General features: G+C 42.6%; 1 protein-coding gene across 1 annotated transcript; it reads left to right on the top strand.

The window, feature by feature from the left end:
• Nucleotides 1-88: 88 nt before the first annotated feature.
• Nucleotides 89-27805, top strand: LOC311239888 (nucleolar protein 56-like; the record flags this gene model as incomplete). The annotated part of the gene is given in 12 exon segments (XM_084328332.1): nucleotides 89-109; nucleotides 658-691; nucleotides 1207-1295; nucleotides 1297-1397; nucleotides 6213-6360; nucleotides 6362-6404; nucleotides 7033-7090; nucleotides 7092-7167; nucleotides 7530-7630; nucleotides 7904-8052; nucleotides 8245-8366; nucleotides 27608-27805. Coding segments are annotated over 12 exon segments (1122 nt in total). The 5' UTR covers nucleotides 89-106.

The following is a 27805-nucleotide window of genomic DNA, read 5'->3' as shown; positions in this document are numbered from 1 at the left end:
AATAGTTGTGTATATCTTTTTTCTTCATTTGCAAAGTCTGAAGAGGGGGTGGTTGATTTCTTTTTTGTTTGTTTCCAGGCCTTGCTGTTTCTCTCCAGGCGATTCCATGGTAAGTTTAGTCTTTGATGAATTACAAACTGATTCAAGTTCAAGTTACTTTTATTTGGAAAGTAATTTGTCTGAAATTTCATCTTCTATATCGTTCATAGCTTTTTTGCAAACTTAAGAACTAGTGCTGTGTTGGTAAAGTAACTCATTGCAGTACAGTAAATTCGCAGTGTGCATTCAACATGGTTGAAGTAAGCCTAGTTACACATTGCTTACATAATCCACCAGACTAGTATTTCATAACCATCCAATTGAATATATAAACTGTTTTCAGGACTCTGTAATTTCAGATTACTGTTAAAATTACAGACTCACTGCAGTGGCTCGGAATGATGAGAATTTTCACAGACCTGTTCTGAATGACAGTGAATGTACTTTATTTTTCTGACGCGAGACACTTGCAAAAAAAGAGTTTGTCGAACCAACGTTTGTAGTGAAATGCTTCTCCTGTCCTTGCTAACGCAGTGCTGGCAGAACACTACGTGTTGCAGCATTTAAATGCCTCTTATGTCTCCTAAAACATTGATTTATTACTCTTGTATCTTTCAGGCTTTGCTGTTCGTGACTTCCAGGCAATTACGTGGTAAGTTTGTCTTTTGCGTATTGTAGAATAGAATTTATTCAAGTGCGTGATGATATTCTTATTTGGAATCTCGTTTGTCAGAAATTCCATGATGAGAATCTTTAATATCTCATATTTTGGAAAGTTATTCAATCTTGTGTTTGACGCATGCTGAATCTGAACTAGTGTCCCTCTTCGACAGCTGAGGTGGTGATGCCCTATTGTACCGACGTTCGGTACACACTGAAACGGGTCGGTACGGATACGTGTACCTTTACACCCCTAGTTAGAATAGTCATAAACGAGAAGTAATAAAACAGTCCTGGTACAGGATGCTATGGTTAGGCCGTACTAGAATGCTGGAATAGATTAGAAACATCCTGGCCTGTTATGATGTCGCAACATTTCCTTGACCCCTGATGGTTTATACTGAAAATCTGAACAGCCAGGTTGAATACTCGCACGCCTGTATCTCTGTTGCTCCCGGCCACAACGTTAACCATATTCCTATATTCACCCCCCCACCCCTCGCTCAGGTCTGCGTCTGCATTTCAGCTCTCTGGTGCAGGGGCTGACGGCGCTGGCCGCCTCCAAGGCCCAGCTGGGTTTGGGCCACAGCTACTCCCAGGGCCAAGGTGAAGTTCAACGTGAACCGAGCCGACAACATGATCATCCAGTCCATCGCTCAGCTGGACAAGGACATCAACACCTTCTCCATGAGAGTCCGGTAAGCGGCTCTACGGGTCTCAATCCTCCTCTAAACCCAGCGCTCTTCTTGATTCTCCAACTGTTATTCAAATTGCCTACACTGCCAAAAGTGTTGGTTATGAGAATTTGGCTAAATGTAATGAATTTGAGGACTAAAAATCAGCAGGAACCCTGGCTGGAAATATCAGCTGCATGTTTTATTTAAGATTTGACCTCGGAGTGGTCCTGTCTCAGTGTACGACATGCCAGAGCAACACGACTGCGAACCATTGGCAGGTCCCATCCAGTGGACCTGATCACTGAAGTGAGTCTGACATCATGGTCATTGGCAGGTCCCATCCAGTGGACCTGATCACTGAAGTGAGTCTGACATCATGGTCAAGTTATTGCCCCGTCAGTCACTGGTCCCTTTCAGCTCAAGTGTCAAAATTATTTGGCTATAAACTACCAAATCTACTTTCTTAGTTAGACCACCCAAATCTATTTTATATAACTTATTTCCTGGAGTACACTGCATATTTTTCAGTTGCATTAGCTTGGCTATGCTGCGCCTTTGAGCTACAAACTAGATCATGCTCTGGTTTATAGGTCTGTGTAGTGTTCGTTTGAGCCATTCAATGAGCGTGGTGTGAAATATGAAACCGTTTTGGCCAGGGGAGGAAACTAACTTTTTGGCTTACCAGCCAACTGGCGAGTAGCTGATTTTTTTTTTTTTTTTTTTTTTTTTTACCAGCCAAACAGATTTTTTTACCAGCCAAAAAAAATCGCTAATTGTGATAATTACTTCTTTGTATGTCTTCTCAATTGATTTTTAAATTATAGTAATAATCACACCGTGTCTCTACTCTTTAAAATATTTATTAGCATAAAACATTAATAACAGTGTCTCTACTCTTCACAATATTAGCATAAAACATATTAACATGAAAGAGGGATCTATTCTGTACTGGGTTGGGCTGAACTGGGCAGTGAAAGATGCTGGGTTGGACTGGGTTGGGCAGTGAAAGATGCTGGGTTGGACTGGGTTGGGCAGTGAAAGAAAAAAACCGAAGTATGTTGTGAAGTGTATAGATCAGGGGTCGGGAACCTATGGCTCGCAAGCCATATATGGCTCTTCTGGTGACAGCATATGGCTCCCAGACATTTTTGAGTAAAAAAAAAAAAAACATTTTTTTTTTTTAATACTTGTGATATTTCTTAACACTTTGGTTGCCTAAGGTTAAATTAATGATATACCATAGATTGCCAGCGCTATTTGTCTATGGAGAAAGTCCCCTTCTTTGCAGGGCTATAACTTTTTAAATTCTATTGCTACATTGCCATTATTAGGGCCCATTCAAAGTCCTATATGTATTGTTCATTGTGTAGCAACGTTAAACTTTTTCATTCACATATTCATAGTAAAGTATGGTCTAATGTATAAGTATGTTTTCATCTCTTTCTGCAGCTTTCTCCAGAACGTGATATATAGCCCCAAATGCATTATATTGATGATGAAATACAGTTTGATGGCAATCAGCGCGATATAAAAAATTCCAACTAGACGTACTTCTAGAAGTTACTACACGTCATCTGATGTTGACCGGATGGGCGAGGGGGCGTTTATAATTCCGTGGGCAGCGTTATACCAATCATCTAATGTGGGTCAAATGTTGATAATATCAGTTATTATCGAAGACGGTAACGTTACACGCTGAAACTCACCCCAGTCTCCGCGCGCCGTTGGGCGATCATCGTCGAGTAGAAATTTTATCATTATGGGATATATTATTACCCGGTCCATCTCCAGCTTGTATAATGGTATATACGTCCAAATCATGTTGTTTATCGAGTTATTGGCAATCGATCGCTATGTAGAGTGACGAGCTAGAGTCACGGGACATGTACCGAGTGGCCGGAAGCAATACGGACGTCTAGCAAAACCTCTAATGCGCTTCCTGTTAAGCGCTTGCGCCGATCGGCCACCAGATGCCGCTCCTGAACCGCCAGAGAGCTCAGTGGGTCCTGCTGGTGGATCTCAGGCCAGCGGAGGGACATTATGAATCCGATCGCAGATTTTTGAAATATTGATATAGAGACGACGTACAGCGTCCCCCGGCAACTTTAGCATGGCCAGCAAAGACGTCTAAAGACGGCTCCCGGCAGTCAAAGTGTTAATAGTACTGTGTCATTTTAAAGTAAACAGACATTAGTTTTGAAGATACAGCTAATAGTATCTGTAGCTGAAGATATAGCGAGCAGAGCTGGCGAGGGAACACAAGTGGACAGAAATTAAAAATCTTCAACCTGAAGACCAGCTGATTCTTAAAACTTGGAACGAGCTTCCTGTGACATACCCAGTGGTGCAGTCGTGGTCACACGCGGTTACACGCAGTGTTACCAGATCACATGTGCGTGCGTGTGTGTGTGTAAATCAGTTCTGTGCGCATGCACGTGGCGTGGCGTGTTACCAGTTCCCATATTACGACTGCACCACTGGACATACCACACAATGCAGCGTGAGTATTGCCGTATTGCCCATGTTTGGCTCTACATATGCATGTGGGCAGTCATTCTCGCATATGAGGAACATTAAGACCAACCTACGCTCACGTTTAACTGATGGAAGCCTCAACGCCTGCATGAAGCTCAACCTCACCACGTATGAACCAGATTACAAGGCCATCAGCAAAACCATGCAGCACCAGAAGTCGCATTAAAAGTAAGACATTTAATTTATTATACGTTAAAAATACTATATGGCTCTCAATGAAATATATTTAGAAATATTTGGCTTTTATGGCTCTCCCAGTCAAAAAGGTTCCTGACCCCTGGTATAGATGGATGTGAAATGTATAGATGTAGCAGTACTGTCTATCTGTATGTCGTGTATGTCATATGTTATGATGAATTGAAAATGGGGGACCCTGATGTAAACAAGACGAAAGTCTTTCTCTGGTCTGCATCCCCTTAACAATTATGTGTATTGAGCTGTACTGTATTGTACACGTTCTGCAATCTGTTAATAAAGTTTTCAATCAAGTTAACTTTGAACCTCGGTTGTCAAGCCGCGTCAATGTTGTGTATGCATCTGGGTGGGTAGGCATCACAACGGTGTTCACTGTGCCTTTAAGACAGCACGGTGGGCTGGACAATAGGAGCCTCGTATGGGTTCTGCGGTCCTGCAGCTGGATGCATCTCGGGCTGGACGACAGGGCTGTGAAATACCCTCAGTGTTGTGGTATCGTCAGTTCGGTTGGTGTGTTGTGCACTGGTTGAGCATGCAATAAAACATATAACCTTACGTCGTAGTCCGGTGCGTTTTTGTAAACATTATAGTCATAACAGATACACGGCTAACATGGGGCTGGCTGCTTTGAGCACACACACACACACTAACGTTAGCTAGCAAGCAGCTATATAGCTAAAACGCTAACTACTGTATACAGTTCCAATAGACTAACATACACCTCTGTGATTTAAATGTGTCCTTGCCTTAGACTCGAGGGTTGTACTAGGGTTGGATGCAGTTCCCCGTTGGTCAGTCTTGTCTGTTTTCCATCTTCTGCTGTGTTTAACGTACCGCGGGACTTTTATTCAACATTATATATGTCCACCGCAGGTTGGCCAGTAGCCTACTGCGGGAACTTTTATTAAACAGTATATATGTCTGCGGGTTGGCCAGTACAGCGGGAACTTTTATTAAACATTCTATATGTCCGCGGGTCTTGTGCAGTGCTCTCGTGGCACTGTCAACTAAAGCAAGCACTCAGGAGGAGACGTGCCAGTGACCGTGATTGCAGAATGTTTTTTTTTGTTTTGTTTACTAGTCGCCAGACTGGCGAGTGGTCTTCATGAATCACTCGCCAAACCTAAAAAATACTCATTTGGCGAGTAAAGTGGCCTAATTTCCTCCCCTGGTTTTGGCTGTGGATACCATAGATATCTATAGAACACTAGATAGCTTAAGGCGGAGTCACCAGCATCACTGAACCGCCGCCATCTTGCTCCAGTTAGCCTTGAGTGAGAGTGAGTGAGCTGCACAGACAAAAATACTCATAACTCGCTGAAATATTGACTGATTTACAAACGGGTTGGTTTGCTATAAACATCAAAGATGTAGTTATGATACGGCATACTTATAAATTTTTTTTTTTTTAAAGATGTTTTTTTTTTACAAACCACTTAAATCATAACCACGTTAATAATGCTTGTAATAAACCAAACCGTTTGTAAATCCGTCAATATTTCAGCGAGTTATGAGTATTTTTGTCTGTGCAGCTCACTCACTCACTCAAGGCTAACTGGAGCAAGATGGCGGCGGTTCAGTGATGTCGCTCTCCATTGGCCGGCAGCCCGGGCAAGCTATCTAGTGTTCTATAGATATCTATGGTGGATACAGTCCCATCCCCTCGAGCATCCTTGGTGCATACCGCAGACCGTGCCCTAGTGGACTGGCTGTGTATAGAACTACCCCACACATCCACTCCGCCAGCTTAGTCTGGATGGGGCTGGTCCAGTCACACATGCCCCTAACTACATACCCCTCATTCTCACGAATGAAGGAATGACTTGACGATATAAAAATAACATGCGACAAAGCACAGTCGGGAGATGCTGCCAAGGATGTACACAAAGCTCTGAGCTTATTTCCATGTGGTCCTTGTAGGGGAATGAGATGCTTAGACATGCATCATACAGACATCCCATATACCATTTATATACATAACGGACTCATAAAAACATGTAAGGGTGCCTTTTAGGTTAATTAGTCTACTACATGCCTCTCGTACTACTGAGTTCTAATCACTATGCATGTTTCTGCTATTGTTAATTTGGACTAAATCCTCTACAGTGAGTGGTACGGCCATCACTTCCCGGAGCTGGTCAGGATTGTGAGCGACAACTCCCTCTGCTGCCGCATGACCCGGCTGATCGGCAACAGGAAGGAGCTGTCCGAGGCCAACCTGGAGGCAATGGAGGAGGTGGTGATGGACAGCGGCAAGGAAGGCCCGGGCCGTCCTGGACGCCTCCCGCAGCTCCATGGGTCAGTCACACACCACCAGTACAATTTTTATTTATTACCATTTTATTATAGCCCCTTTTTTGCCCACCCTGGACTAATGCCATGTCCTTGGTGCTAACACGGGGGGCAGAGCCAGCTCTCTCATAAACCTGTAGTGAAGGCAATACCACCTCACTGCGGATCCTGTCGGGAGAAACAAGCCGCGCTGTCTTCCTGGGAAAATTATGACTAGCGTTTTGTTGTTTGATCATCCCTGTTTTTTTTAACAACCAGGGGTTCTCAAACTTTTTTATACCATGACTATTTTATTTAGGCTTTTGTTTTGGTGACCCCACACTTAATCGAATAAAGGAATATCAAAATAAATAAAAAATTCTTTACAGCACTTATCAATACACATTTATAATACTAATTTGTCAAGTAATGTATACTTAGTATTATTATATTATATACTTATTGTTATGCGTCTTGTAAGTCCATATGGGCTGGGCATACCTGTATGTAAAGACAAAAATTAAAACTATCAATCAAAAATATATATAAAACGAGGCATATTTAGCCAAAATATGCCTTCAACATCACTAGGTCACTGCCAAAGAATCTCTTATTTGAAAGTGTGGATAGTGAACGCCTCTACTCTTGTCTCCAGGAATGGACATCTCTCCCATTGACCTGATCAACATCGAGAGGTTCTCTAACCGCGTGGTGTCTGGAGCTGAAGGAGTACCTGCGCTCCAAGATGAGCCAGGTGGCGCCGAACCTGGCGGCCCTGATTGGAGAAGTGGTGAGTTAGACCTCCGTGTTTTCTGTTTACTTTTTTTTTTTTTTTTTTTTTCGTTTTAAAAAAGATTGTGGGACCGATGATGTCATACCATAATCTGTCAATCCCCTGAATCCCTGTGTTGAACACTCCGTGTCTGATGGTCCCTTATCCACAACCTGTAGTTAATAAGGACGCAAAGTGCAATACATGCGAGCTACCACTGGAGGGGGGGGGGGGCAGAGTGCCCAACAGTGAGTTCAGAGACATTGCCGGTCTGAGGTGCTTTGCATCCTAAAATGCAGTATAATAAAAAGTAAGTGTTTTTGTAGTTTCCCCCGTGTTCTCATTGGTGTGAGTCTGACCTTGTTCTCCTCACATTTTAGGTGGGAGCTCGTCTGATCTCCCACGCTGGAAGCCTGACCAACCTGGCCAAATACCCAGCCTCCACTGTGCAGATCCTGGGAGCAGAGAAGGCCCTGTTCAGGTACTGGGGCGCCCCCTCCCTGCTGGGGAAAGCCGCGGCTGCAGTGATGGCAGGGCTGGGCCGGAGCAGAGCAGGGTGACCGGAGGTGGCGTCCTGTATAGGTCCTCCTCTGGGGTGATCCCTCTCTCCCTGATGCACCTCCCATAGTCTGAGCAGCCGCGCTCAGCGCTGAGGTAGAGACGGAAAACAACTTTATGCACAAGCTCCAATTTTAGGCAGTGTTTTCCAAAAATGTAATAGACCATGACTATTAAACCGGTAATGTTTTCTCAGAGCCCTGAAGACTAAAGGCAACACCCCCAAGTACGGCCTCATATTCCACTCCACCTTCATCGGCCGCGCTGCTGCCAAAAACAAAGGACGCATCTCCAGATACCTGGCTAACAAGTGCACCATCGCCTCGCGCATAGACTGCTTCTCCGGTTAGTGTCACTGATCCCAAGACTCGTCTCACGTGGCCGTATTTTGCGATGATGCTAATATTTTTCGTCAACAGCATTCAACCCTTGGGTTGATGTTGAGAAGCTAATGCCTGAGCAAAGCCACGCGTCTCTGTAGGACCGCTGCTCTCTGGCTCTGTGCAGCTGACTGATGAGTTGTCTTTTCCTCCACAGAGGTCCCTACCAGCGTGTTCGGGGTTAAGTTGCGTGACCAGGTGGAGGAGCGCTTGTCCTTCTACGAGACGGGAAACGCGCCTCGCAAGAACCTGGACGTCATGAAAGAAGCTGTGAAAGAGGTGAGATCTGCTTTGACCTCTGATGGCCTGGTTCTTCACATTATTTTGTAGTTAACACTTTGATCGCCATGGTTAAATTCATAATTTACCATCCCTAGCCAGCTCTATTTGTCTATGGAGAAGTTCCCCTTCTTTGCAGGGCTATAACTTTTTAAATTGTATTGCTAAATTGACATTATTATGGCCCATTCAATGTCCTATATCTATTGTTCAGGGTGTAGCAACGTTATACTTTTTCATTCACATATTCATACTAAAATACGGTCTAAAGTATAAGTATGTTTTTATCGTTTTCTGCAGCTTTCTCCAGAACTTGATTTATAGCCCTAAATGCATATTGATGATCAAATAGTTCGATAGCGATCGGTGCCAGATAAAAAATGTCAACTGCACGTAGTTCTAGAAGTTACTACGTATCATCTGATGTTGACCGGATGGGCGGGGGGGTCGTTTATAATTCCGTGGGCAACGTTATATCATTCATCTAGTGTGGGTGATATGATCATTAGAGCAGTTAGTATTAGGGATGGGTATCGTTAGGATTTTATCGATACTACTACTCTTATCGATACTCTTATCGGTTCTTTTTGATAATTTTTTTATATTTGCAGTTGAGAGCATTGGTCATCTCCCTACAGTAAAGATTAGAAATGATTGAATTATTGTAAATTTGTGTGGAGTGGTGGGAATAGCTGCTTCAATAATAACTTATAACAACAACAGACAAGTTAGACATCTATGTATACAAAAAAAACGATATACACTGAATGATTAGTTGTTACCTAAAGTCCTTGGACTCCACTGTAGAGAACGGGTGCAGGCCTTTGACAACAAACTTTGTCACAGCCCTGTGACACTCGTTCACCCCAGGGTTAGAAAAAAAAAAAAAAATCAAGGGCTTTTTTTGCCCCCCTTAATTGATTTTCGGGGGCTTTTTTTTGTATTTCGGGGGCACTGAATTTTTATGATAAACGGTAGGGGTGGGACGGTTCACAAAATGGACGGTTCGGTTCGTATCACGGTTTTGGGGTCACAGTTTTCAGTTCGGTTCGATATACGTACATTTTTATAAAAAAAAATTTAACTCAAATCTAAACATGCTTCTCATTTATTAAAAAAAAATAAAAAAGTTTACAGTGTTTACAGCCTTAAATAATGTTTGGCACACAAAGACTGAACTGACTGAAAAATATAGGCTACATTTGTAGTATTAACTTAGTGCAAACAAACAATATGCTCAGCCAGCACTAGACTTTCCTTTCTTTAATATAAACACAAAAAAACCATGTTTAAATTCCCTGATTGTCAGTTCTTAATGAAAAGATTCGTGTTCTGCTTGAAATTATTATGTATCTGTCTACATTTATTTAGACTAACATTATTTAAATATTGAGTGCAACTGTGGTGGATTACGTAATTCGGTGAGTTGGAACTATCTATGGGTTGGCGCCGGGTCCCCACGGACATTTTAGTGTCACGCACCTTCATCTCAGGCAATGTTATTATCAGCTCCGGTAGCTCCGGTAACGTTAGGAGGTGATGGCATGCAGTGGGAAAGCGGCAATAGTCCCGGTTGTATGTTAGCCTTCTTGGATGTTGAATAAACGCCTATCATTGTCTTTAAACACCCCGCCTCTCAGACTCCCATTTCCTCCTCTGCTTGCTAGTAGCTACGGTAACATTTCGTTGACTGTAGAGCTGCCGCGGTATCGGTATTACCGCGGTATCGCTGTTACATCATGCCCACCGCAGCGTTGGGCTGAATACCGGCATCACCGCTGTTTTTTAATATATTATTATTATTATTACGCTCTCGTTGGGCTTGCGGCTCTGCAGATATACCCTACTTCTCTGTCGAGATTCCAAGCGACCCTATTGGGTACCAGAAAAGTCACATGAAACACTGCAGACCACTGATTGGTCAGAAGAGATACGAGTCACATGCTTGGAGCATCTTGCAGCGCTTTTACTTCCTGAATCTCAGCCATCACAACACGGCTAATAGTACGTTAGCTCCCACCGGAGACCGGAGTGGATTACCGACGCCGTCGCTCCTCAGGGAACGAGGCATAATGATTTTACTGCAACGAAATGTTATAATAAAAGCCCTTCGTTCTATACACTTGTCTGATTGAAAACTTTATTAACAGACCGCAGAATGGGTACAACTCGGCACGCTCTGATCAAAGAAAGGAACTTAGATATTAATTGAGTAACGCTTGCCTTGCTATGGTCTGGTAAATACGAACGTGTAACTATACTAACGTTAATGCCACAAATCGAATGCCTTTGTAATCATAAGTAGTAACGTTATAATAATAAGAAGAAGAAAGTGTCGGGGGGGTAACCGGCGGGCGCGCCGCTACCACCCCTGCTCGCGACACCGTAGGGGAGACTTCGAATCCGTGTTTCACTTTTAATAACGAATGCGTGCATGCCGAATCCCAAACAATATTCATGCTGCAAAGTCATCCTCTAAAGATAGACATTTAGACTAGAGGCAGGCTATATGCTATAAAGAGTAGACTACAAAAAAAATGCATTCAAACTTTTTTTTTTGTGTGTGTGCGGTTATTACCGCGGCGGTAGGAAATATTTTGCAAATGTGTGCGGTAAGGAAAACATCAATACCGCGGCAGCTCTAGTTGACTGTATTACCTCGCGGGCTGATTCTATAGTTAAAACGTGCGTCGTGTTGTACAAACTGCTAACGCTATGGCAAGATGTGTGTATGCCTATGTAATGTTAATGGCTATGTTTTTAAAGTCGTAATGAAGATTGATTTAGATTGTGCTTGCCATTTGTACACAAACTGACTAGCACCTGGCTCAGCAGCAGCAGCCAGTGCTCACCTCCGCCAAATGAATTTTTTTTATTTGCGCGTCATCTGAACGTACGATACACAGACGCGCCATTACCGGATAAATATATATATATAATTAGTAAACTGTCGGGGGGAATTTTGTGCCCCCCTTAACTGATTTTCGAGGGCATTTTGTCCATTTTCAAGGGCATTATGCCCCAAGCCCCTGTTAATTTCTTTCCTCTAGCTGCTAGGGGGGAGAAAGGACTTTGGGTGGTGGAGGTAGAGGGAGGATGTGTGGTGGGCTCACTGGCCTGGGACACATTGGTGGCTGACGCCTCAGCTTGACGATCTATAAAAAGTTTTTAGATTGTAGTATTTTTAGCTAAACAATTATTTTGTTTATTAGCCTATTTGTAATAATTCGTTATTAGCCTAGGAAACTCCGTATCTTGGCTTACCGGCTGCAGTGGACGACGTGGATGCAGATGGACCACTGCGCGCAAGGCAGTCGAATACGGCGCATTTCTGCACACTAATATCGTGTTTTGCCAACAAATATTTTGATTGCTCGTATTGCCACCCTTACTGGCAAATGTTTTGTTGCACTTGTGGCAACGTGCGTTGTCGGCATTGACCCTTGTAAAGTATATCCATACTTTAGAACGCTTCGCTCTATCCGCCATCACGACTCAGTGCATGCAGAGGCAGAGCCGTCTGTGTGCAGCGCGCTTCAGCACGGGCGTCGGGGACAGCACTTTCATTAAGGAGTACCCGTATGTAGTACCCGTATGTGTAGCGCGACTCGCGAGGTGTGTGTAATATAACGACTCGCTGCGGCTCGCTTCTCGTGCAGAGACAGAGAGGAGCTCGCAACTTTTAAATAATAATAATTTCTCTAGAGTATCGATAGCAGTACCGAGGACGTCGGAGCTTATAAATACTCCGGTATCTTCTAATATAGTACCGGTTCCCGTTTAAAACCGGGGTCCGGGGGGCATCCCTAGTTAGTATAGAGGACATTAGAAAATAACGCTGAAACTCACCGTAGCTTCCTCGCGCCGTTGGCAGATGAGCGTGGAACAGTTTTTTCTATTATGGGATGGAGAAATACCCGATCCATTTCCAGGTTGTATAATGGTTAGGGCTGTCTTAAATACTTCGAAGCTTCGAAGCTTCGTTCGATGGCACAAGCTTCGAACATTAAAAAAAAAATCGAAGTAAAAAAAAAAAAGAGAAATTCAAATTTTTTTAATTTTTTTTTACTTCGATTTGTGTGTGTGAACTACCTAGGCCTGCCACGATAACACATTTAGCTGGGCGATTAATTGCCCCCGAAAATATCGCGATAAGCGATATTATTGCGACCGGTTAGAGAATCTTTTTTGAGAAATTTATTTCCCAAACTTTTATTTTGAAGCCCACCGCTCCGTCTTTTCCGGTTTTAGACTTTTATTTTGAAGCCCACCGACCGGACCGGAAGTATTGTTGCGATTATCCTAAGCAGAACATATGAGCCGACAACATGTCTCGTCCGGTTGTTTTTGAGCTAATAACAAATGTTGAGATTGTTGGTGAACAACTAACTTTAGGTTAGTTTTAACGTTAGCTACTAACGTTAGATGCAGCTACTACAGGCAATCAACGATGAGGAGGAAGCGTCAAAGCAGTATATAATAGAATAGCTGTGGTGCGTAGGCACTGCAGCACGACTCGAAACTACCCGAGTGTTATAATAAATTAATTCATGTTTAACTTGTCCCCGTGTCCAGTCCTTTGACCAGCCCCACCCGTTCATTGTAAACAATGATGCATGTAATTGTATTAACGTTATTCTGTGTTGTACTTGTAGCTATGCTATACGTTGTATTTCGTTTGTTAGCTAATGTTGTTAGCATGGAATGAGAATCAAAGCTCTATCTTTCATCTTTATTTAGCAGTCCAGTTTCTCCGGGCAGTAGCGAGTAACTACTTGGGTCTAAAAATAGCTAACGTTACACTACAAATAATGCTACTTGGTTAAAAGGAGCCACACTATTGAGAAATGTAGTTAAGCTGTGGCGTTGCCCCACGGGGCTCCCGTGCTGTACTCTAGTAACGTCAGCGACCCGCCTCCCAACACGGACAGTGACTGACAAGCGGCACTGGTTCCGCCTCATTAAAACAAACGCGCAAATAGCAATTAATCGCGCCCGTCAAAATCATTGCATTCATTTTAATTATCGCAGCAATTAATCGATTTATTGCTTATCGCGGCAGGCCTAGAACTACCCATCCCAGTTAGGACAGCCGAATCCCGTCCAATCTTTCGCCGTCGACTAAAGACTCACTTCTTCAACAATTATCTGAAATGATAAAAAAAGAGAAAAAAAAACTAACCATGACTAACCTTACTGTCATGCACTTGTCCTAATAAACTAACCTACACTGTAACACGCAACACTTTGATGAACATTGTTACTCAGCTGATAGAGTTGTGCCCTTCTTGTCGTACAGAACTTGTAAGTCGCTTTGGATAAAAGCGTCAGCTAAATGACTAAATGTAAGTGTGTGTGTGTGTGTGTGCGCGCCTTGTAGAATTCCACACATAAGAAAAAGATACTGGGATGAATAAACAAAATAGGAAATAAAATGTAGAAATTCATGCAATACATAAATAAATATGAATCTCCATATATGAAATATAACATTTAGATAAGGTGCTACTGAGATGTTTTGGTGAGTTCTTTGTTTTTTTGTGGAAGTTGCCCTTCTTAAAAATGCATGAACATTCACTGATAATTGGTCTGTAGTGGAGTCTACAAGGTCTACATTGCCGGACCATGTAGAATCCGGACCTTGTAGACTGACATAATTCTGTGCATAGTTTAGTCTACACAGGCCATATTTCAAATAATCAAAATCTTACTTCATTCATCTTAAACATTCTTGATTTGGGGGATTGGTAGTTCCCATGAAATCTGAAGCGATCCACCTTGAATTAAATCACACAGCCGAGTGAAACCTTGTTGGATGCGTCAGTCACGAAAGGGGCTACTTAATTAATTAATCCAACCCACTTTATTTATAGAGCACATTTAAAAACAACAGTTTACGAAAGTGCTGTACAAGTCCCACAACATAAGATTAAAAAAAAAAAAAAAAAAAATTCAAAGCTTCGAATTAAAATCGAAGCTCGGCCCCGAAGCTTCGATTGCCAAAAAAAGCTTCGAAGGTCAGCCCTAATAATAGTATATACGCCCAAATCATGTTTATCGAGTTATTGGCAACGGATCGCTATGTATTGTGTCGAGCTCGAGTCCTGGGACCTATAGCGAGTGATCGGACCGAATTGAAATGAGCACCAGCTTCTACATCCTGTTTCTCCCCTGGGCGATCCCCCGATGGCGCTCTTGAACAGTTAGAGAGTTGAGTGGAGCTCAGCAGTATATCTCAGGTCCCCGGGGGAGAAATATAATTTCGATAACAGATTTTTGAAATATTGATATCAAAGACCTGTTACGGCGTCTTCGGCAGAATGAGCATGGCGGGGAAAGACGAGTTTCGGTGTCTCCGGCGATTAAAATGTTCATGGGGTAGGCCGGATACATGCTATTTGAAGTTCCTGTGGTCCCGTTTTAACTGACTGGTATGTTCTCATTCGGAAATATGTGGTAGTGAACTGTTAAATGCAAACTCGTTAAGCTTTTTGTAGCATTGGACACTATTAATATTTCACATTTCTTTCCTAGTCCCTAAACTAAATCTTTGAGAAGTGATGAGCTTCTATTACCGCCCCACGGCGCCCCAGTCTGAAAATTCATGACTGATTGGTGTCTCTGATCCAAGACCTCTAATTAATGGCACATTGTTTGACCATTACATTGTACTAAGAGAATCTCTTTCAGGTCTTGTGATTCTGCTGGTCTTTGGCCTCCATCAGCTGACAAACTGGGGGAAACGACAAGGTGTGTTTTTGATGGTGCTTCTCTTCTGTTGACTTGTTGTATTAGAACTTTCGTTTGCCACTTTGCTTCAATGTTTGCTTGTATTAAATTGAGGGCAACATTTGTATAGGATGGGAAAATCTGTAGCTCATTCAATTGTAGAGGGGGGGAGGAGGAGTAGTTTACCTCCATTGTAAACAGTGTTTACAGTCCCCCCCCCCCATGATTTGATCAATTGGAAAGGATTGGCAGAAAGAGGCCTGTATGCAATGTATTTATGGTTGCCTGTAACTTTTTGGAAAGAAAATGCCTAATGTGCAATGGTAGAGTAGGTAAAACATTGTGAAAGCATGATACTACTGTTGTGACGATCGGTAGTAAGACTCAGTTATGTCATAATTTCTCACGTGGCAACTTTGTACTCTTCCAATGCCATGTACAACGCAAGGGTTGCCATGTTACAGGTCAGGCAGCCATACTGGAAGAACTAGGCACATTCAGTGCAAGGCCTCATTACCAAAACATAATAACAGACCTACCACTACCATTAGGGCTGCAACTAATGACTATTTTGGTAGTCTACTAATCGAAAAACAATTATATATATATATATTTTTTTTTGCACTACCTATCTTTGTGAAAGTGTCTTCTCAGCTCTGGTCCAGCTGAAGACAGAGCAGAGGAACAGATTGGACATTGAGCATGACCTCAGAGTTGCTTTGAGACTCTTGTCAGGACCAAACAACATCCCCAGTTATCCCATTAGTTCCCCCAAACTTACTGTCGGTCTGTTATGTTAAGAAGTCTTCAGCTGGCTGGACCAGAGCTGAGAAGCCACTTTCACAAAGATAGGTAGTGCAAAAAAAAAAAATATATATATATATATATATATATTTTTAATGACTAATCGACGCAACAATATCTCGTCGACGATTTTTCACTAATCGTGCAGCCCTAACTACCATAAAGTAATAACTTGAGGCACAACTGAATTTGCAAATTTAAGAGCGGCGGTTCATTTAATGGAACAATTTTTTTATGAAATTGTTACACTCTTACTGTTTTTCCTCCTGGAAGTGATAAGTTAATTAGTATCGCCCCAGTCTGACAATTCATGACTGATTGGTCTTACCTCTGATCGCAGGAATTATTGCATGACAGGGCTGTACGTTAACTTTTTTTGCACATAGCACTGGTGCTACAGAGGTTGATAGTTTTGTAGCACAGGCCAAAATCTTGTAGCACGAGTATAAAACGTCTCTAAAATCTCTAAAAACAACCACAAGTAGTGCAGTTCATTACTTAAATAGGTATGTGACTGGCAAGGGACATGAATCTTGCATACAGGGCACACAAAATCCAAACTTTAACAAGAAATGCTTTTAGACAAATTCTTTCTTTATTTGCCCATAATGTAAAACAAAAAGAACAAGGACATAACCATATAACCGATATGAAGCAGTCCGAGACCAGGCAGCGCTGGTGTGGATTACAGATTACAGGGAAAGCTAGAAACCAACCTAGAAACCAACATAACAAATAGATATAATGCATACAAACACCTGTACATATTTGTGGAACCAAATAAATAAATTTATTATAATTATTCGTGTGTGTGTGTGCACTGCACACGTGTCACAGTTCCAGCATCATGTCTGCTGGCCACTTTTTCAGATCCACACACACACACACACACACACACACACACTATTGCATTAATCAGAACTAAGTACAAGGAACTCTGCATGAATGAAAAGGGCTTTATAAATAAAATATTATTATTATTACCTTATTTGCATATTGTCTCGTTATTAGATAGATAGATTGATTGATAGATAGATAATTAATACTTTATTGATCCCGGAGGGGAATTTAAGTAGCCATACGATGGAGTTCTTTTTACAGAGCAAAATTAGCGGCTTAAATTTAGTGAACAGCATTTCTTCCTTGGCGATGCAATATGCCACATTCATCTTAAACTTTACCTCACGGAGATCAGCATCATCCGCTCTGGTCGTCTGTTTACTCAGCGAGTGCAAGAGGGTGCCGGCCCGCTCAGGAGTTTATTTAGCGTTGAAGGCATCCCGGGCAAGAATGTGTCGATGGGACGTATTGTGTTTATTAATGTTATCCCTTTTTAGGATATTGTTACCCGCGACATAGGGATTCTCTGATCGGATCTTTTCCGGAGTCTCCCGGCACCAGTGACAGAATAATAATAGCTGTGCTTCCTCATTAAAAAAATATCCACAGAAAATCATTTTCCCACTCTGCGTTATATCTGTACATCTTGTTAATCTTCTCCTTTTGTCTCGTTTCTATTAACGGTGGTCCCTCTCGGGCTCGTTTGGGGTTTTGATCTTGTACTTCTTTTGTTGGATTTAATACCTTAAAAAAGCGCTTCATCTTGTCGAAGTCACCCAGTCGTGTACATTGAGCTCGCAACTTAGTCGCAGGGATATTGTTTGCTAGGGATTATGGGATTTGGTGTTTGATTATGGACTCTACGCGAGACGGGACATTGTTTTTAATCGCACGAGACTACAAGTACCAAGTGGATAGCGTGGCGCTGTGGTCTATTCAATTTACCGTCACACTTTCTTTTTTTTTGCTTGCGCCACGGGCCATCGCACCAGTGCTACTAAAGTCAATTCATTCATCGCACAGACTGACGTCAGTGTCGCACGTGCGACATATATGTCGCACGTGCATATGTCGCACTGTACAGGCCTGCATGATGCTCCCATCAGCCATTTGTTCTACATTAACAGAACTGTTCTCATTCTCCTAGATCTCCTGCTTGAAGTGGACTTCATAGCTGCGGCTCATGGATGACTAGGTGTGTAAATAACTGGTTTTTTAAACTTTGTCTCGTGTTAATGAATTTGGTTTTGTATAACAAACTAGAAGTGATGAGTTTCTTAATTGTTTGTGATACAAAAATAGTCTAAAAAAGAGAGTATATACATTTGACGAAGAAACTGTACATTGGAGGAGGTTGGGTAGGTGGGGGGACTGTACATTGGAGGTGGGTGGGATGGGGGGGGGGGGGGGGGGGGGTTGTAACTGTACATTGGATTATTGACAACCTTACTTGGTCCCAAGAAGAGGGTCTCGTGTATTAAAAAGTTTTCATTCATTCTGGATCTGGTAAATCTAGTAGCAATACACACTTGTTAACACTTTAAGGACCAGCCACGAGTATATACATGTTTCGATTCCATGCGTTGTGGACCAGAGCCACGTATATACTCGTGGCAAGTTGTTATTGTTTTATTCCATATTTATAACTATTAACGTCCGCTATCGAGATCCATGACTTACCCACATATTTGATTTTCGAAACATGCACTACTGGCCAGATCCGCTTAGGGGCGCCATCGCTCCACTGCACCACTGCACTATCATTGAGGGGATTTAAAAAAATATATATCTTGCAATGATATGCGGGATGATATTTATTTCTTAGTCAATATTTGACAATTCAGTTAGCTAATTTGTTTGATGGTATTGTTTGTTGAGTTTTGACAGTCTTATTTCCTTAGAGTTAATAAAAAAAAGTCTTAAAATGTGTACTTAAAACATTATATTCTGTCCATTTGACATAGTACACTTTAGCACACTAACCATTTTCTCTCTAATCTGTTAAGACAACCCGCCTGGCATTAGTCGGAGGGACCAACTCAGAAAATATGATCCGGCGAATGCTATCCGCTACCATGACAAACAGTCTAGCCAGCATCTTCAACTGGGCGGGAAAGGGACCGAAGAGGGCCTTCAAGGACACACTGATGCAGGACTGCATGTTTGGTGAGTCAATCTGCACCTCAAAATACTAGGTTTACTACTAATATTTTCACTTCTATCTCAAGTAAATACGAATGGATGCATTTTTCTCACCATGGAATGACCCTGATGTAGGGGTGGACGGTATAAACGGTATGAATTTCCGCTACGGTATGGATTTCGACTGTACCTTGTGACCGGTAGAGCAACACAGTGTGGAGGGAGGGGGCTGCCAGGAGCGGAGCCAACTCTAGCCCGCCGAGACAGGGCTCCACAGTGCGACTATTTCACTCGGATTGCCCCCTAAAAATAGATATGTGTGCGAACTGGAAAAATTATTTAGGACGGGGCTGTACGCTGCGATGATCTCATTGCAAATTGCCCCTTTAATTGGCCGTTGCGATTGGTAAATAATATTTGGGGGCGGGCTTGCGAGTAGGGATTTCAAGCCTTGCATTCGCATTTCACTCCTAAATTATCCAAGGCGTGTGATGACGCTGAGCACTCGGGTATGATCAGCGGGGAAAATCAACTGAGCACTCACTCTGATAGACTGGCTGACTGTCTGATTTAGCTATGAAGAAAAGTAAAGTTAGTAGTAGGGATGGGAATCGATGGTTCCTAACTGGGTTTTGGCCATATGCTCCCGAAATTCTCCCGCTGTTTGGCTGCTTCTATGTGCAGTGAAAACTACTCGAAATGCTTTAGAACCTAGTCATTGATTTAGTTCAGGGTTAGCCGCGGAGCTAACGCTAGCTAACGTGAGCTAATCAAGCTCACAGAGAGAGATAAACAGCTGACAGCAGGTAGTACAGGTACAAATACAATAAAACAAGGGGTGGGGGTTGTTGTGTAAACCTTGTGTCGCGTCAATCTGGTCCACACGTTACTTGTTCATATCTCAGCCCGTGCTGAGATATGCCCATTCCGCGGTCTGTTAATAAAGTTTTCAATCAGACAGATGTATGGAAAGGCTTTTATTATAACATTCGTTGAGGTAAAATCATTATGCCTCATTTAGTCATCCTGCAGAGCACTAGTCTCCTACTCGTGGGCCGCGGGGAGCTAATGTAGCTTTGTTGTTGTCAACACACACAGGGCATTCAGGAAGTCAAAAACGAATGCGCTTGCCGATTGGTGCTAAGAACAGCAGGGCGGGTGCAAGCGTTGTGACGTAATTGGCAGACTACTGTCAATCAAAATTATTCTGTTTTCCATCAGAATGAATGAATGAGAACTTTATTAACAGATTGCATAATGGGTACAATACAGTACAGGAGGATGAAGACCAGAGAAAGACTTTCGGCTTTTTTACATAAGGGTCCTCTATTTTCAATTCATCAAAACATTTAGAGACATACAAATATACAGTAGTTTCATTAAAATGCTATTGATTGATTGATTGATTTAAAACTTTATTAACATATTGCAGAATGGGTACAGTACAGCTCAATACATACAATTGTTAAGGGGATGCAGACCAGAGAAAGACTTTTGTCTTGTTTACATCAGGGTCCCCCATTTTCAATTCATCATATTTCATATCTAAATCATATAATATCTCATTGCTAAATATATGCAATATATAATCTAATAATCCAATAATCTAAATCTAATGTATAATATAAAAATGCTAAATGCATGGGTATTTTATTTTGTCTTTAATGTTAGCTTGCAAACTCATACTGTCTTGGTAAGCCTCATAATGAATTGTTTGGGGTAAAAAATAAAAACATCGTGATGTGTATCGCCGAAAGGTCAGAAAATATCGTGATATCATATTTAGGCCATATCGCCCAGCCCTAGTTGGTTCATTATAAAAGATACAAACCTGACAACAAAAGCACTTGAATGTTAAATAAAAGGACCACAGTAATGAGGCAGGAGGAACATATTTTTTTGCACTATAATGGTAAAATTGTTATTTAAAAATTTGCCCCTAAAACATATTTTTTGCCCCTAAATTTCTAATTTAGGGGCAAGTGTGCCCCTAGTGAAAAAGCTTAGCGTACAGCCCTGTAGGAGCACAGAGGCTTTGCGTAGTGGGCGTGTCAACGCGCAATTGTCATTTCATAATAGACACGGAACAGAGCGGACCTTCAATTCTAGAAGCAAATGAGCACTTCAGCCCTGCGTTGCACACAGCTGTCTGACAACTTCTCTCGCGAGTCGCGCAGTTTCTATGTAATGTAAACTGCGTCGGATCCAATGGTCTAAGCTTTGTAGGGCTTTACCGAATGCTTCGATCATAATGTTGACGTTCGAATTCTAAATCAACATTCGAATTTAAAAATTTTAATATATATTTTTGTAATATATTTTTTTGTCTATTCAATATTTTTATTATTATTTTTGTATCTTCTCTTTCTCAGATTTTTCTCTTTTTCTCCCCGTCCCAATTTAGTCGTTGTGCCAATTCCCCCCTCCCCTACCTGTTTGTTGTGCGCATGTTGTCCTACTGGTCGGTACAAGGGAACCCTGAAGTCATCCGCACGCTTCCTCCGACACGCGCGGCGACAGCCAGTGACTCTTTTTTTCACCTGGCAGCGAGGACTCATTGGTGAAGTGTAACGCGTGGGATGTCACGCTGCCTTCATCAAGTCCTGCCTCCGCTGAGCAGGCGCCCAGACCTGACCTGTAGGCGTCGCTGTCCACAACGCCAGATTCCCACCCATGACTTGCCCTCCCCATAACCCAGCCAAACGGGTTAGTATAGCGATCAGCCCAAGCCCCAAGCAATGCTGACTCCGGGAGTCGAGACCGCCGCCTCTTGCATTGGTGATGAGCGCAATCTCCGCTACACCACCTGACCGCCCTATTCAATCGGTTTAAACCAATGGGGGTTTTCTTCACAGTTGCAGTTAAAGATTAGGCTACACTAATATTATACTATAAGACGTCACCATCACTTTCATACCAACCGTGCCCTTATTGGATTATTTATGTTGACGAAACTGATATATTCATTAAAGAAAGTTGATTTAATAAAAGAAAAATACTAATTAAAAAATTGAGGATTTAGTTTATATAAAAAAAAAAAAAAAATTGAAGTAAATTTTTTTTTTTATAGACATTCGAAGCTTCGTTTGAATACTTGAATCGAAGCTTCGAATGTAAAAAAATTACATTCGGTACAGCCCTAATGCTTTGCATCCTCGCCATTCTGGAATGCCCTAAAATCTCAAGTAATGTTAAATGTTGATGTAGCCTCAGAAAGCTAACGTTAGCTCTACTCCTAGCAGCCTGTTGATGTAGCCTCAGCAAGCCAACGCCGGCTCCTCCCCTAGCAGCCCTCTCTCTCTCTCTCTCTCTCTCTCTCTCGGTGTGTGTGCTAACAATATTTCATTCCAAAGGAATATATGGATGGACATTTGCTATAGTATATAGCTCAGCAGCTGTAACAGAATACTTTTTTATTTTTATTATTTATTTGTTTAACCTTTATTTACCCAGGGTAGGTTAGCTGAGCACGGATGCTCTTTTTCAGCTACGCCCTGCTTCAAATTCACACAGTTCCATTCATACCTGGGAGCTGCCCAGTACAACCACAGTCTGACACCATTGGCCACTGAGCAACTCCACTGGAGCAGTTGGGGGTTAAGTGCCTTGCTCAAGGGCACTTCAGCGGCAGATTTTTCCTGCCGGTCCCGGGGATCGAACCGGCGACCTTCCCGTCACAAACCCGCTTCTCTAACCATTAGGCCACCGCTGCCTCAAAACACGATCCAAGATATGCGTTACCTGCCTGCAGACACTTGAGAAAAGGTGTTGCATTTTTCTATTGCAGTTTTGCACAATAAATGTTCTTAAAATACCTCTGTACTATGTGAAATATGTCCTAGTAATACAAGAGTACAGTAATAGCTGCCAGTGTTTTACCCCTTCAGAAGCATGTATATAGACATTTTAAGAAATTAATATACCGTGATATATACCGTTACCGTCTACACTTCAAATTATACCGTGATATACATTTTAGACCATACCGTCCAGCCCTAGCCTGATGGAACATGCATCCACTCTTAAAGGGGAACTATCTTATAAATGGCCTTTTTCAGTGTTTAGCATTGTTTCCTAGCTATGTGGACTTATATTAATATGATCTATGTCTCTAATTCTCATATTGGCGCATTCTTCCAATTCTCCTCTCACAATATTCACCCTCACTGAACTGAGTCATCTGAAAATGTGCTGATTTGTGATGTCAGAGAGACTCAGCTGCATGATAATCTGCTGAGACTCACACACTCCACACAGTTCCCACAGTGGTTGGAGCCCAGGCTCAAAACGGCTTAAGATCTTGAGGTAGAAAAATGCTGTTTTTGAGGACTTGATTAGAAATACAAAACAATGAATTAAAAAAAAATTTAAAATTACAGAGGTGTTTCATAAACTCACAGGAATTGTGTAAAAGTGCCCAAATAGTGAAAGAAATAGTAAAATAGTTCCCCTTTTTAAAGAAACACCTCACCCATTTCCAACCATAACGTCATATAAGTGGTCCTCTGTAATGCTCACAATAAGATGACCATTTCTGTCTCACTCACTGTCTCAGAGGTGGTCTTTGCCTGTGGTCAGTTCAGAAACCTGCCTACCAGTGACATCATTTCAAGCTAATGGACATTGAACATGATGACATGTCACTGGCAGGTTTCTGAGCTGTCCACTGCCCTCCTCTGAGACGGAGAAGACATAAATGGTGGTGGTTTTTTTTACAAGTATTAGTGTGGATCAATTATATGACTATGGGGTTGAAAATGGGTGAAGTGCTCCTAAGGCCACCTGAAAATCTAGTACACTAAAAAGGACACTGGACATTTATGTCACTTTGGAATGGAACGTGCCCACTGCGGATTTCTTGTTCATCTTTATAACAAGTATATATTTTTTAATTTTTTCCCAGCGGCTGCTCGTCAATTGACTCACTTGATACAGAGATGCACTGCAGACGTGGCTGCGTTGTGCACCGGAGAGGAAGGGCGGGGGACCAAGAAAAGATGGGACAAATGGTTTGGAGGACAGTGGGTTTCATGGGAGTTGGATCATTGGAAGCTGATTTCTCCAGGGGCAACATTTAGTATCTCCAGCATCTCTGGTTGCAGCTGTCGCGTGTGTGTGCATGTGTACATTTCTGTGCGGGAACATGCATGCCCGTGCATGAAATTGTGTGCGCGCACGCCTGCATGTGTACCGGTATGTGAAAGCTAATTGAGGAGGCATTGTGTGTGTTCTCTCAGGTTCTTATCTCATCAGTGTGAAACTCTGCACCTCAGCTCTAGATTACCCCCCGCCCCTGCAGGCTAAGTGTTAACTATGCTATGGACTTTAAAAATGTGTATGCTCAGTAAACCTTATGGAGATCAACGTATGTCCGAACACCACAAAGGAGTTTAACTAAACCCTATCAATATTTTTCCACACTGTTTTATTTCAAACATATTCAAGTTTTAACATCACTAACATGTCACAACAGCATGTAGAATGTATATTAACATCAATACGTTAGTTTAGCAATAGGTAAAAGTGTTTTTAGATAGATTAAACTTTTCGATTTGATTCTGCGTTGGAATTTTGGAAAACAACACTTCCTGGAAGATTCTATGGGGGTTCAATGTTCAGAGTTCTGTATGAATTATTTCAATAACTTATTATTTGGGATAATTCTACCACAAAAGGTAATGTTTTTGACAAATCAACTAACACATTCCACGTGACGGATTTTTTTTTTTTTTTTTTTCTTCCCATTTTCTATATTTTCTCCCATCCCAATTTCGTATCATCCAATTCAACCCTCCCCTGTCACGAACGCTGTTTCTTGCCTCCCACAAGCCGGCTGCAATGTGGACTAAGTCATACATAGCACAAGTCCCCTCCGGTACTTGAGGTAACAGCAGTCGCATCTTTCCACCTGCGCAGCTCGATCTCTCAGTGGCGAGGAGTAACGCGTGGGAGGCTCACGCTGCCCCCGACACTTCCTGATTCTACTGCGCAGGCGCACCAACCGACCTGTAGGAGTCGCTGTCCACAACGCCCGATCCCCACCAATCAGTTTCCCACCCCCTAATACGGCCAATGTGTATTAGTACGGACAACCAGCTAAACTGAAAGCAATGTGGAGCGCTGGGCTCGAACTGGCAAGCCCAGTGTCTCCGCCATTCGTGGCGAGCGCCTTGCACACTACGCCATGTAGCCGCCCCATGACTGAATCGTTTTTGAATGAGTCGTTATGACGCTATCAACACATCCATTCATAAAGATTATTGTCCGCCATCTTTGTTTCATTCCTAAAAAAAAACTCGAGCTGGCAGAGTGATTGTAATTGGTTGTGGGCGGGTTCTGGGATCACGAGCGTGGGTTATGAGAAATAACCACGTCTAACTTTACTGTTTCAGCCAATCAGAATCAAGAAATTTGCATGCCATTGTATAAATAGAATTCCTAGGTACTTAGAGTAGAATGTTAAAAAGAATTATAAAAAAGAGCCAATACACGGGCATCAACTTGAGAAGAATTTAAACGCAGAATATGACAGCTGTACAAAATGCTAGCAAAGCCTTGGCGAGAGGGGTGTGACCCCAACATACGAGGAAGAAAAGTGGGGGGGGGTCAGTGCAAATAAAGAGCACAATCTTTTTATTTTTTATTTTAAACTTTCACAAAACAAAAACACAGCATCAACAATATCAACAACACATCAACAATAATGATAAAACTATAATAAATTATAAATACGTATATAAATCCCAGACTGATAATACTAAAGAGAAATAACAAGTAAAAAGTAAAATTTAAATAACGAGTCTTTATTTATTTTATTGTTTGGTTGTTTGGGCCTGGAGGGCTTCTGTGTCTCCTGAAGCCGCCTCTGCGCCTCCTGTTCAGGGGAGACGTGACGGAGCGGTCGAGGTGGGAGAGAGAGAGAGAGAGAGACACAGGCCTTTGTTGTCCGCTGTCAATATATCGTTCCTGGCCTTCCCACCACCAGCCTCCTCCTCGTTGCCTCCTGGTCCTTCAGGAGGGCCTCGTACTCGTTGGTGACCTTCTGTCCGGTGTGTGTTATGTGTTTGTTACGACACTGAATACAATTTGAAAAGTAACGTCTATCTGGGCTAACGTCGATCCAGGAGGAACTGGTGTTTTTGTTAGCCACACGCTAACCATTACGATAGTCGTTAACCAACGTTGTTGCCTTTTCAGCCGGTATTCAGCAACTTACCTCCTCCTTGACATTTTGTGTCTCGTCTGTGTAGAACAGTAATGAGTCTGAACTTCTCTCGCACCACCAGCAGGTCATAGATCTTCTCATTGTAGACCTCGAAGTAGCCAATCTCCAGATGGCGCCTAACCTGTAACACCATAACACCCAGCGTTCATACACATTTTTCCTAATCAAATTCCATGACTACTACATGATGATATGGTGCAATTTCCGTGACCAGGACCTGTTGGAGTTAATGTTAAAAAAAAGAAAGTGTGTGTGTTGGATAGCTGCTTTAAATGACCCAGGTCTGGTTTTGGTAACCTACAAGTATCACCATAGATGGGATTATAAAATGTGGTGCTGCTATCCCCAGGCCATCAGGATGCTCAATGTGGACTCTATGCAACACTAACCAATCCATTCTACATTCATTGAACACACATCCACACACTCACTTTAGACACACCATATTGTATCCATTTATTACTAAACGATTTGCAGTACATCTCTACCTCATTTTTGCACTTTAGTTTGGTATATTGTATAGCGTTTGGTATTTATTAATTTACTGTATGAAGCTCAATTCCAAGAGGCTCATACAGAATCAAGCAGTTCACTATAATGTACATGTACCTTATATGTGACAAATAAAACAAAACTTGAACTTGTTAATTCTGCCAAAGGGTAACTAGATATACGGTAGGTTATCTGCAACCTACTGTGTGAAGGAGTCAGTCGTTACTCGTTACACTTTCCCTGCACTGCTCAAATAGTTTTCCGGGCTCAGTTGGGACTATTTCATTGGATAGTCATTATCCAATAGCAAAGAAGACTTTAGCGGCTGCCTTCTCTTTTCTGTGGTTGGCTGAGTCCGTCATTATCACCGTCGTCATCGTAAGAAAAGAGGCGGACCATCCTGTCCGGCGGCGTGTTGTCTTTTACCAACAAACTTGCAGTTCTGCGTTCGGGTTCTGCGATCTGATTGGCCACTGACGTACGCTCCCTCTGAACAAAACCAGGGACGGATGTGGAACCCGACCCGCCACACATTCAAAACATTACACAAGAGTCTGATGTCATCTCACCCTCGGCAGCAGTGGCAACGGCGCCTGTCGGTGGAGAAGGCTTGGCTACACGAGACGAGGAGAGGAGAGAGGAGTTCACATTTCTGTTCACAAGTTGTCCTGCAAGACAGAGGACCAGAGGAAATGAAGACACACAGAGTGGTTCTTGGTGCACAACCACCTGGGTCTACGTCGACAAAGCACACAGAGTGCTGGTCTTGGGTCCAGGGATTAAAGCAAAAAAAAATCTCCTTTATTAGGGATTTTAGTAAGGGTTGTGTTAAACACTCTTATATATATATATATATACTTGTCAACCTACCTTTAGCAGAGGCGATTAGTTTACCAGCTAAAACCAGTAGCGTCTCCAGATACAGATCTTTGGTGTCGGCAGCCAGTATATGCACACGTGTCCGCAAATCGGTAATTGCGGTAGACACGTCTGTCCTCTGGACCGCCAGCTCGCTCAGGCAGCGAATCAGTTCGTCTATATGCTGTACCACATCGGTCCCCTCACCCCTCTTCCCGCCCGTGCGCTCTTCGGGGGCCGCGCACGCCCGGGGGTCCACTCCAGAGGCGTCTACTCGGGAGACCCGCGAAGCCCAGGGATCCTCCGCAGGACCACCATCGAACTTGTGAGCCCCGGCAGGCGCCTCTGA

The sequence above is a fragment of the Notolepis coatsorum genome (assembly GCF_963971535.1).
Source record: "Notolepis coatsorum genome assembly, chromosome: 14".
In the NCBI taxonomy this organism is placed as follows: Eukaryota; Metazoa; Chordata; class Actinopteri; order Aulopiformes; family Paralepididae; genus Notolepis; species Notolepis coatsorum.
The sequence above is the reverse complement of the archived record's forward strand: the minus strand, read 5'-3'. Positions and strand labels throughout refer to the sequence as shown.